Consider the following 10,702-nt stretch of genomic DNA (forward strand, 5'->3'; position numbering starts at 1 on the left):
CATAGCAGACAGGTACAGTAAGAGCTATATAGGTGTTTGACCAATAAATTGAAAATACTCCTCCTTCAAACCAATAAGCCAAGTGAAATGCAGAACGGCTCAGGAAGGCGGCTGGAGTGACCAGGAAGTGTGGGTCAAGGCTTCTCTGGGCTCCAGCAGGAACCTGGAGGTAAGGAAAGGCCCCCAGGAGAACAAAGGATTAGTCAGGAATCGGTGATGGGAGGGGCGGTGGAGGGCTAAGAAAGGGAACCTCAATGGAAGCAAGAAGCTGGTTATCCAGGACTGAGATGAGAAGGGAAATGACAAGGCCTGGGGTTTCTAGAGACTGCATATCTGGATGACAGGGCACAGATGGGAGCCTGGGTGAGGGCTGGGATGAGCCCAGAGCTGCAAGGGCAGCCACAGGGATGCTGGAGGAGGGGCGAGCTTAGACCCTTTGGAGTCTGGACTTCCATTCCCACTTTTCCTTTCAGCTGCAAAGTAAACTGAGGGCCTCAGAAGGATTAAACAAAAACAGGAGGAAAGGGCTGGTGTCTGGGGTGGGGGGGGGGCAGGGAAGAAGCACTAAGCCCAGTCCTGGGGTGCAGCTCCCCATGGGCCCCTTCCACTCTTCTTTCACCATAAAGAGAGCCAGTGAGGTAGAGAACAGACAATTGTCCAATTAAATTAGATTTTTAGGCTGCATTTATCTATATAATGGGGGTGCTGAACTACCTGGAAAATAATTTCAACTCTCCACTTAATTTTGCTCTATTATTTTGAACTAGGAATCAATGGGAAGTCTTTGATTCAAAGTCTGAGGTCCTTTTGCCTGAGCAAATTAGGTTTTCCTTGGCCTCTCTCAGACCTGGGTACCAGACTCTGAGGAAATCCCGGAGTAAGAAAGATGACTACCCTGGGGGGACTAAAAACCGGGTAATCCACCAAAATTCAAAGTACATTATGGAAGGAGTATTCTCATTCCATACATCACACCGTTATCTTTAGTGCTTCAACTCAGGGTCTAATTTAATTTTTATTTTAAACAGCAAATTAATTATAAAGGACAGCCTCTAATAAATTCCACACAAATTCATCACAAACACAGCCTCAGAGTTAAGTGATGTTCACATATTGTTTTCCCTTTATAATGGAATACAATGGCTTAAAAATTCTCATCGCCAAGCCAAATTCAGCCCTTGGCATGCTTGTGAAACCACCGAGGAAGACTCAGCTACTGACCGAGAACAAGGTACCCTGTGTTCTCCAGGGGCAAGCCTCGCCTCGGGGAGGGAAGGGGGAAGAGGGCAGGCGAGGACCTCCAATATCAGCGAGGGCCATCAGGACGTCCTGCTAATAAACGACTTTTTCACTGTCCACACTATAATTGGTTTACAGCCTTTTTTGTTTATTTATCCATAAGAGCTGCTGTTAAATGGCTCGAGAAGGCTCTCGCCTAATGGCTCAGTATCGCTCCCGGGCCTGTGCGAGGCGAGAGGGGCGCAGGCGTCCGCGGGGATTCAGAGCGGAAATGCATTTCACCTGTAATGGACTTGGCGCTTTTATGATACCCTGAGCTATATCCACAGAAGAAACACAACACACGACCTTGCTCGGTGGCGGGTATATGTATGTACGTTATAATTAGCCAATCCAAAAATCTCCCTACCTTCGTCCCACCTATAAGAACAATAACAAGCGGCTGTTTGGCCGTGGTTTCCTGGGTCACTTTTTTGGGCAGCCAGCCTCAGAAAGTGCTCACTGTGAGGGTGGGGAGGCCTGGGTGGGCCATCTCCAGCCCACATCGCCCCCACCCGCGTGTTGTCATGGTTCAGCCCGGGGTTCCCGGATTTTGCCAGCGCGCGCAGGGGGCGGATTTGCTTTCTGCTGAGTGCCTCTTTTCTTTCTGCAGGGCCGAGCAAAAATATTAAATGGGAGCAAATGAAGCATCGAAATGGAGACCAATTTACAGAAATGTGCAATTAGACAAGAAGTGCAAAGTAAACACTCTGGATCTGGGGGGAGGGGCGGGCGAGGCCGCAGCAGCGGAGGGGGAGGAGGGGGCTGCTGGAGCGCCCGAGTAGAGGGACCGCCGAGGAGGCGAGCGAGAGGAAGAGAAGAAAGAGAGGGGGAGGGAGGGAAAAGGTGGCCGATCTTTGTCCCAAGCGGTGCTGCCGCCCGCTCATAACCACGTCGCCAAGTCAACCCGCGGCGACTCGGCAGATTATCTCCGAGGGTCAACATGCCGCGGCCCGGCAACCCCCCTCCAGCCCTGCCCTCCTGATCGATGTGGTCGCTCGCGGCCGGTGATAGCGGGTCCTCCGCGGACGCCGCGAACAATGGACTCATTGACGCGGGCGCGGAGAGATTAGGTGCGCGGGTCCCACGGCCTTTCGCTCCCTGGCCCCCTCGGACTGCAGGTGGCCCTTTTCCCTGAAGAAATCGCCGGAACTCCCCCACGCTGCCCGGCCGCTCTCAGCCTGCCCTTTGGCGAGAGCCGGTGCCCCGACGATCCCCCGGAGCTGCGCGCGTCCCCACCGTCGCGGGGACCACTCGGTGCCCAGCGCTCATCCCAACACAGATGTTGACACGGCACCAGCATCTCACAAGACAAGGAATCTGCAGAGAAGTCCAGATTCCCAACTAGCTTGTGCTTTTTAATGAAAACGAGGCGTATTTCAGGGTAGCACACTCAATCCGTATTCATTCGTATATTTCCACCAGGAGGAAACATTAAATCTACCTCGTAAAGGACTGGATGTAGTTTGCAGTTTAGGAAAGTCAGTGCAGTGATTTTCTCTTGCTGGTTCCTTGTGGTTCACGCTCCCTCTTGCCCAGGCTTTTCTGCTATGGTGTCCAGTTTTTCTAAAACCCTCGTGGCGGTTCGAGGACTGTGGTCACTTCGGCAGGACGCCTAAGGCGAACCGGTCGGCGGCGTTGATCCTGCCTGGGTCCGAGGTTGTGTGCCAACGCGACTCGGAGATAGTCCGTCTGCACCACTGGATCCGAAAAAGCGTCTCTATTCAGTGAGGACCCCAGAGGGCCCAGAAGTTACCGAATCGGTGGGAGCCAAACACTGACATTGTCATAAAAACGCTGCGCTTTTATTTCTTTTCTGAACGCTCCTCTCCCAGGCCTGCCTTGTCTCAGTCGGACGCGGGAATCGACGTTCTGCAGCTGACGGACTCCGGCCAGGTCTCGGGATCCGTGGGGAGCCATCAAGGATCTGGAAACCGGGTGCCAACCCCCTGCCCCCCTCCCAGACACAAGAGGGGACGCTACTTCTTTTCCCCCTTGCCCCTGTAGGAATCTGCATTCTGAGCTGGCCAAATGAGCCCTAATTTCCCCAAATCAAAAATTAATAATGCCTTTCCCTTTTAAAAAATTTAGAAGCCACTGTGAATGCTTCTGAAGTTATAGTTTACACTCCAGAAATCCCCGGAGCACAGCCACAGGCAAAAACATACTGCGACTCCTGGATCTTTACGTGCCAGTTCACTGACATCACTCGTGGTTGTGTACAAGTCTCATAAATAAAATAGAACCAACTGCTTCCGACCTGTAGAGCTGGGGTCCTCAAATTTTTTGACCGTATTCCCTAACAATTTTTTAAAAGTCTGTGTACAACCGCAACAGATGTATATTTATAAATTATACCAATGAACTAATATGTACATTATCAAACGTACAAGGAAAATAGACTGTTTAACGTATGAGGAAAATATGTTTCTATAAATGAACAGAAGGTCTAATAATCTCATTCGTGCCCCACTTTGGCGAGTACTGCCAACTGCACATACAGGTGTAGTAAACTCGGCTGAGAGAGAAAACTGAAACGTTCAGGCGCTAGTGGGTACCTGGGCCCGGCTTCTTAAGGCAGCCAGCCAGGCCAATAATGGCCTCAGGCTGAGCCACGTGGGGCACAGTGGAGCCTATGGCGCGGCGGCCGCCCGCCCGTCCCGCCGGCACCGGGTCACCTCTCCGAGCTGTGCCGAGCTGTCAAAGCTGCAGGGGTGCCTCCGGGAGTGGGAGCGCCGCACAGCTCCAAGTCCCTGGCTCCAGCCCCCTTCTCCTGGTCTCCAAGGCCGGGCGGCAGCCATGAATGGCGAGGAGCAGTACTACGCGGCCACGCAGCTGTACAAGGACCCTTGCGCGTTCCAGCGGGGCCCGGCGCCAGAGTTCAGCGCCAGCCCCCCTGCGTGCCTGTACATGGGCCGCCAGCCCCCGCCGCCGCCGCCGCCGCCGCCTCCATTCCCCGGCGCCCTGGGCGCGCTGGAGCAGGGAAGCCCCCCGGATATCTCCCCGTACGAGGTGCCCCCGCTCGCCGATGACCCCGCGGTGGCGCACCTCCACCACCACCTCCCGGCTCAGCTCGCGCTCCCCCGCCCGCCGGCCGGGCCCTTCCCGGATGGAGCTGAGCCCGGCGCCCTGGAGGAGCCCTGCCGCGTCCAGCTGCCCTTCCCGTGGATGAAGTCTACCAAGGCTCACGCGTGGAAAGGCCAGTGGGCAGGTAAGCCTGGCTCCCGCCCGCTTTGTCCTCACCCTCTCTCCGCCCGGCTGCCCCTATCTCCAAGCGCTTCCCAGGACTCTCTCCCAGTTTGCGTCCCCAGACCCTATGGATAACCTAGAGTCGGACTAAAGCATACAGGGAGCTAACAAGGCCATTTTGCAAAGAAGCGCTTTTCTGGTCCAACTTGGAGCGTCTTTCCCACTCGGCTCTCTTCCTGGCAGCCTAAAGTCCTTCCTTCCCTGTCCGCTGAACTCCAGGAGCCCGCGCGCTCCCTGCGAGCCTAGGCCTGGCCGAGCTCAAGGCTTCGGACCCTCCAATCCTGCCCCAGCTGGGGGTCCGCCCGCCCAGGACTCCCGGGAGTGCGCGTCGAGGGAGCCGAGCAGGGCTCTGGGATGCTCCCGGCCCGTCCGGAGCGCGCCTTCGGAGCCCCGGGCCCCTTCTCGCCTTGAGCACCGCCCCCAACCCCCGCGGGCGGCTCCAGTAAAGAAAGCCAGGCCATCTCAGGGGCACTAAGTAGGTGCAGAAAATCAGGGAAGGAAAGCCGTACCCAAGTGTGCAAAGGTGTCCAGCGGCCGGGGCTGGGGGGTCACAGCAGGGCCGAGGACTGGTCGCTCACCCTCGAAGCCAAGCAGCTGGGAGAGGCGTCTGCGATGCTCATTCACTTTTGAACCAACGGAAGTGTTTGACGGGCTCTCCCCGCGCTGCGTCCCTGCCAGTCCGTTCGAGGAAGGAGATGCCCTCTGGCACAGGCGAAACAGGGGGCCCCGGGCGCCGGCCTGTAACGGAAGGTCTTCCCAGCCCAGAGCCGGCGGCGAGTTCTGGCGCGGCCTGTGCCGCAGCCACACAGTCTTATCGCTTCCGTGCCGAAGCCACTTCTAGTCACACCTGCACTGCAAATAGTGGACTTTTCTCTTCCTTCCAACTAACAGTCGGGAGTCAGGGGAGAGAGGCTGGAGGTGCCCGCGCCCCCCGCCCCGGGAATCCTCGGCCCCCGTCTGCCGAGTCTGGCTAGCCTGCCCAACTCTGCCCCTGGCGCAGCCAAGAGGGGCTTGGGGGGATCCAGGCTCGTCCCCGGGGCTCGCCTCTCCCCAGTCTCTCACGAAGGCTGTGTGGGGACCGGGCAGGTCCTGAGGCAGGACAGGGTCCAAACTCGGCCGCGATCTTCCCCACCGCCGGCGAAACTCCGCACGACCCTTACTCAGCCCGCGCGGCCGCGGCCAAAGGCCTCGGAGCCTTGGCAAATGCGGGATTCCTGGGAGGCGGGAGGCCGGCGTCCCCAGGCCGTGGGCACGGGACTCCCAGTCCGTAGTTTCCTGCCAGGAGCTGCCTCCCGCCCGGGCCCCCTTCCCGCGGTGTGCTGGGGGCTGGGGGCGCGCATTTCTCGAATCCCCGGCCCTCCTCGCGGCTTCCCCAGGAAGAATGCGAGGGAGGATCCGAAAAAGGATTTCCGCGGTGGGGTAACTTCCCACCTCCCGGGGGTGTTACAGCTGCTCCGGTGGAGCTTGGGCCCGGGCGGACCGAAAGAACCGGAAAGGAAAACCCGAGGGAAAACCGGCAGCCTTGCCGGGGCATGGGGTAGCTTCTGGAAGGGTGACTTCCTCGGGCTGGAGGGTCGCGGTCGGAGGGGCCTTTGCCTGCGCCCTCTGACCCACTGCAGGCTCAACCCGCCAGGGGCTGGGGGGCGGGAGGCGCCCTCCGGGCAGCTGCCTGCAGGATGCTGCTGCGGCCAGGGCCGTCCTCCCCGGAAACTCTGGAAGGAACCAAACTTCAAGGGTCTGGGAGCCCGCCTGCCCGCTCTTACTGAGGTTTCACACCCCTGGAGAGAAAGAAGTAACCAAAGGGCCTTTATACGTAGATCGGATATGCATACTAGTAACAACGGGAACTTCCAAAACGCTCGCCCTAAGAAATGAACGGCGGCTGCCTTGCTGGCGGGCTTGCCCCTAAACGCCTCCCCACTGCGCCTTGGAGAACGGTGCAGACTGGGGGCCCTGACGTCTTCCCCAAACCACCAACAGCCTCCATCCTACGCCTTCGCCCCCTGCCAACTCGTCCTAGGCACAGCACCCCTGGGCTAGTGGGCCTTGAGCAGCCTCTCAGAGCGCTTTGGGGAGGCTGCTGAAAAAGAGCCAAAGCCCCGCGAGGTTGTGGGTTGAATTTACGAACTTCAGAGGACCTTTTTAGATGTTCTTTTAAGGCTCCCTCGTTTCTCTCCCAAGCCAAGGAAGGCCTGAAAGTGTTCAGACTCCGAGAGACGCCCCCAGCAAGCAGGACTCTGCTGACTCGGACAGGAGCCTCTGCCTTGGCTTCTGGGAACCTCCTTTTGGCCTGGGGGGAAACCCCTGGTGGGTTGTATTCCAGAAACACACACACTAGCTTTTGAACTCTAGCCAACAGTCACAGGAGAAATGTCACATACCTCTGCCCTACCTACACGCCGATTTAGGCCTCTTCCCCGTGTTTTGCTGGAAGTTAGTGCCCCAGAGTCCACACCCTGGGCGCAGTCCGCATGTCACCCAGAAAGGAAAAGATCAGGGCTTGGAGGTGCATAGCCACAAACACCGGGTGAGCGGTGCTAATCTACCAGGCCGGGCCTGGCTGTCGCTTCCTCACCACCCGGGCTCGGGGCTCCTCTACCCTGCTCGGCTCTCAGCTCCCCAGTGGGGGATCCAGCCCCGAGTCTCCCCTCCCTAGCCTCCCCTCCTGCCTTGGCCAGCATTTGGGGCCCAGGACACAGAGGCTGGGGTTGACCTTCTCCGGGGGCTCAGAATGGTTTCCCTTCTCGTCCAGGGCAGGTGCCCAGCCAAGGTTAGAATTACAATTATAGAGAATTTACCAGTTCTTGAGTTGGGGCTGACTACAACAATATAACTTGATAGAGAGATAATATATGGTCAGATATGACAATATATGTCATATCCTCGGGAACTTTATTAGCTCAAGGTTTTTCAAACTGAAGGTTGCACCCATTAGTCGGTCGTGAAATCCATTTACTGGGTTGAAACCTTGTTTTTAATGAAACAGTAAACAATAGGAGAAATTAGATAGCATCATAGGTGGTAAAGTTTGATTTAAGGTCCTAAATTTTTTTGTGTGGCAGTTATACATATCAGTGTGTGAACTGGGTGATGATTTGAAATGTATTTGTTACTGTGGGTCATCGTCAGAAAGTTTTTTTTTAAGTACTGTATTAAAGACATTTTTTTGCCTTGGTAGAATCCAGTCGGTTTAGATATTATGTGCATTTTAATCAGCACCAACCCAAACAGTGCTTAAGTGAACACATTCTAGAACCACTCGTTGAACACATTCTAGAGCCACGGAAAGAACCCATGCAGCTTTGACCTCCAAGAAAAGGCAAACCTTACTAGGGAAGGGCTGCGTGCCCCAGACTGGGCTCTCGGATAGAGGGCCTGAGCTCGGTGGCCGGAGCGGCTGGGAATGGGCCAGGGCTCATAGGATTGGGGCAAAAGGGTTGGGCTGCACGGGTGGGGACAGGCAGGAGAAGCCAGGGATCAGGGACCACATTCACGTGCTGTGTCGCCCGCAGGCGGTGCCTACGCAGCGGAGCCGGAGGAGAACAAGCGGACGCGCACCGCTTACACTCGCGCGCAGCTGCTGGAGCTGGAGAAGGAGTTCCTGTTCAACAAATACATCTCCAGGCCGCGCCGGGTGGAGCTGGCCGTCATGCTGAACTTGACCGAGAGACACATCAAGATCTGGTTCCAAAACCGCCGGATGAAGTGGAAAAAGGAGGAGGACAAGAAGCGCAGCGGCGGGACCGTGGCCGTGGGCGGTAGGGACGCGGAGCCCGAGCAGGACTGCGCAGTGACCTCGGGCGAGGAGCTGCTGGCGCTGCCGCCCCCGCCGCCCCCCGGGGGTGCTGTGCCGCCCGCGGTCCCCGCCGCCGCCCGAGAGGGCCGCCTGCCGCCTGGCCTTAGCGCGTCGCCTCAGCCTTCCAGTGTGGCGCCTCTGCGACCGAAAGAATCTCGGTGAGAGATGGGGCTCCTCCCTGCCGGGTGGCATCAACCACCCGCAAAGGAGGGAGGAGCGGACCCAGGACCCCGGGTGTGACCACCGGTCCAGGCCGTTCGCTGGGGCAGGAGCTGGGCGGCCCACCCCAGACTGGAGGGGAGAGCCCGGGCTCTGAGGCGCCTAGTGGCAACTGGGGCGCGGTGGGGAGACGCTGGCCCACCTTCTGGAAGGAGAAGAGACGTTTTCTGAAATATCCGGGGCCTCTCTGGGTGATACTGTTGGATTGGCAACGTCTGTGCTGCCGTGCAGGTGCCATCACTCCAGAACCGTGGACCTCTTTAGAGAAGCCGGCTCTTCAAAAGACAACAGAAACTATACAAACTGGAACCGTCCCCAACACAGCAGGCAAACTGGATGGAGCGCCTCAACCTGCTCAGGGAACAGAGCCATTTTTACTCCAGCCTCTGCCTTAACGTTTAGAAATAACTGAAAGGAAACATCTGAAGTTTCAAAGACCTAGTGAAATCAATGCCCATGGAATAGAATAATTCCTCCTTCTCCTCTTCTTCTTTTATAATCCTTCTAGCAGAACCACATCCTTCACCAGTGCACATCCTTCAGCCTCCACCTCTTTCCTCTGAAGAAAAGAACGTCTTGCAAGCATGGCTAGGCAGTGGCAGGGCTGGGGTGCAGGAGCGGCGGCAGCATTGCTGTACACCCGTGTGCCAGAACTCCCAGAGACGGCAAGGGGAGATGGGCCTGGAGCGAAGGCTTTGGGGAAGAAAGACGGCCCCTGAGCACTCACTACACTGAAGATATTTGGAGCTTTCTATTCCAGATGGGGATGTGGTTCCTGATCTCAGGGCGGGGAAGACTGTGTGGGGACAATCAGGGTGGCCTGACCCACCTTGGAAACTATCCACAGGGTATGACTTCCTCATCCTTAGAGATGATGAAAATGTATGTGGTTGGGGAATCTGAGGCAAGATGGTTATTTTTATTTAAAGTTTTTAAATGACCTAACAGTTCTTTGCAAACAGGTCTGTGGTTTCCAGGTCAGTTGCTTGTTTCAGGGTCTGAGCCTCGTGTTCAGGTGATGTTTGTGGAAAACGCTTAATAAATACAGATAACGTGGAAAGAGAAGAAAACTGATTCCGCTTGCTTTGTATCAAACCCTCCTTTCAGTGCAATGATTCCAATTCATTTAAAAAATTAAAGCAGCATTTTTTTGGGGGGGGGCACTAACCAGGGAAAACCTAGACACCACGTTTGGGTTTTAGGTTGGGAAAGCGTATCAGCAGGTGGATTTTGGGGTGTTTTGTTTCTTTGTAAATTTAGGAGTCACTTCTGAAAATGAATTAATTTCCCGGGGGGGTTCGGAGGGTGGCAGGCTGTCGATGAATAAGCGCAGGGCCGAAGCTTCCACCCGGCCCCGCACCGAGGGCGGCAGAGAAACACCCAAAGCGGCCGTCCAGGCGAGGACTTTTTCGGGGGCTTCTCCGAATGAAGTGTTGCTCTGGATGAGTTTCCACCCCTGGAGCCTGAGGGCCAAGAGTGTCTTGTGTTAGGGGCACACAGGCCCCGACTTGGTGGGCTTCCAACCTCCGGGCCACCCTGCTCCTCCCCGCGGCCCTTGGACGGGCAGCACAGCCCCAGTGCACGCCTGAAGGCGCCTCCCCAGTGTTTCCACCGGTTCCGAGACAACGGCTCACTCCCAAGAGTCGCCGCTATTATCTTCGTTTGCAAAGAGATGCAGGGTTTGTTTTTGCTTTGTTGGTGGTTTTGGCTTCTGCTTTTTGGTTTTTGTTGTTATGGTTTTTTGTGCGGGTTTTCTTTCTTTCTTTTTTTTTTTTTTTTTTTTTTTTTTTTTTTTTTTTTTGCGGTACGCGGGCCTCTCACTGCTGTGGCCTCTCCCGTTGCGGAGCACAGGCTCCGGACGCGCAGGCTCAGCGGCCATGGCTCACGGGCCCAGCCGCTCCGCGGCATGTGGGATCTTCCCGGACCGGGGCACGAACCCGTGCCCCCTGAATCGGCAGGCGGACTCTCAACCACTGCGCCACAAGGGAAGCCCTGTGCGGTTTTCTTGAGAGAGAGAGAGAAATCGAGTCATAACGCCCCTCCGAATAAAAGAAGGTTCTGTGGATCAGAAAGGAGAACTTCCTCATCAGCGAGACGTCTCCCAGCTGCTGAGGGCTGTGAGCCCCTGCAGGCTCTGCACACCCGCCTGGGCTCTGGAGT

The 10,702-nt window shown here is 56.5% G+C and overlaps 1 protein-coding gene across 1 annotated transcript; it reads left to right on the top strand.

The window, feature by feature from the left end:
- Positions 1-4,077: 4,077 nt before the first annotated feature.
- On the top strand, positions 4,078-8,485 carry PDX1 (pancreatic and duodenal homeobox 1). Its single transcript, XM_060080075.1, has 2 exons — positions 4,078-4,489; positions 8,040-8,485. The coding sequence occupies exons 1-2, from the start codon at positions 4,078-4,080 to the stop codon at positions 8,483-8,485; spliced, it is 858 nt and encodes a 285-aa protein (XP_059936058.1).
- Positions 8,486-10,702: the final 2,217 nt, after the last annotated feature.

Source organism: Mesoplodon densirostris, chromosome 17, assembly GCF_025265405.1.
Source record: "Mesoplodon densirostris isolate mMesDen1 chromosome 17, mMesDen1 primary haplotype, whole genome shotgun sequence".
Classification (NCBI taxonomy): Eukaryota; Metazoa; Chordata; class Mammalia; order Artiodactyla; family Ziphiidae; genus Mesoplodon; species Mesoplodon densirostris.

Coding starts and splice junctions, on each gene's coding strand:
- PDX1 (XM_060080075.1), top strand. CDS start 4,078: ATGAATGGCGAGGAGCAGTACTACGCGGCCACGCAGCTGTACAAGGAC. Junction 4,490..8,039: donor GTGGAAAGGCCAGTGGGCAG/GTAAGCCTGGCT, acceptor TGTCGCCCGCAG/GCGGTGCCTACGCAGCGGAG.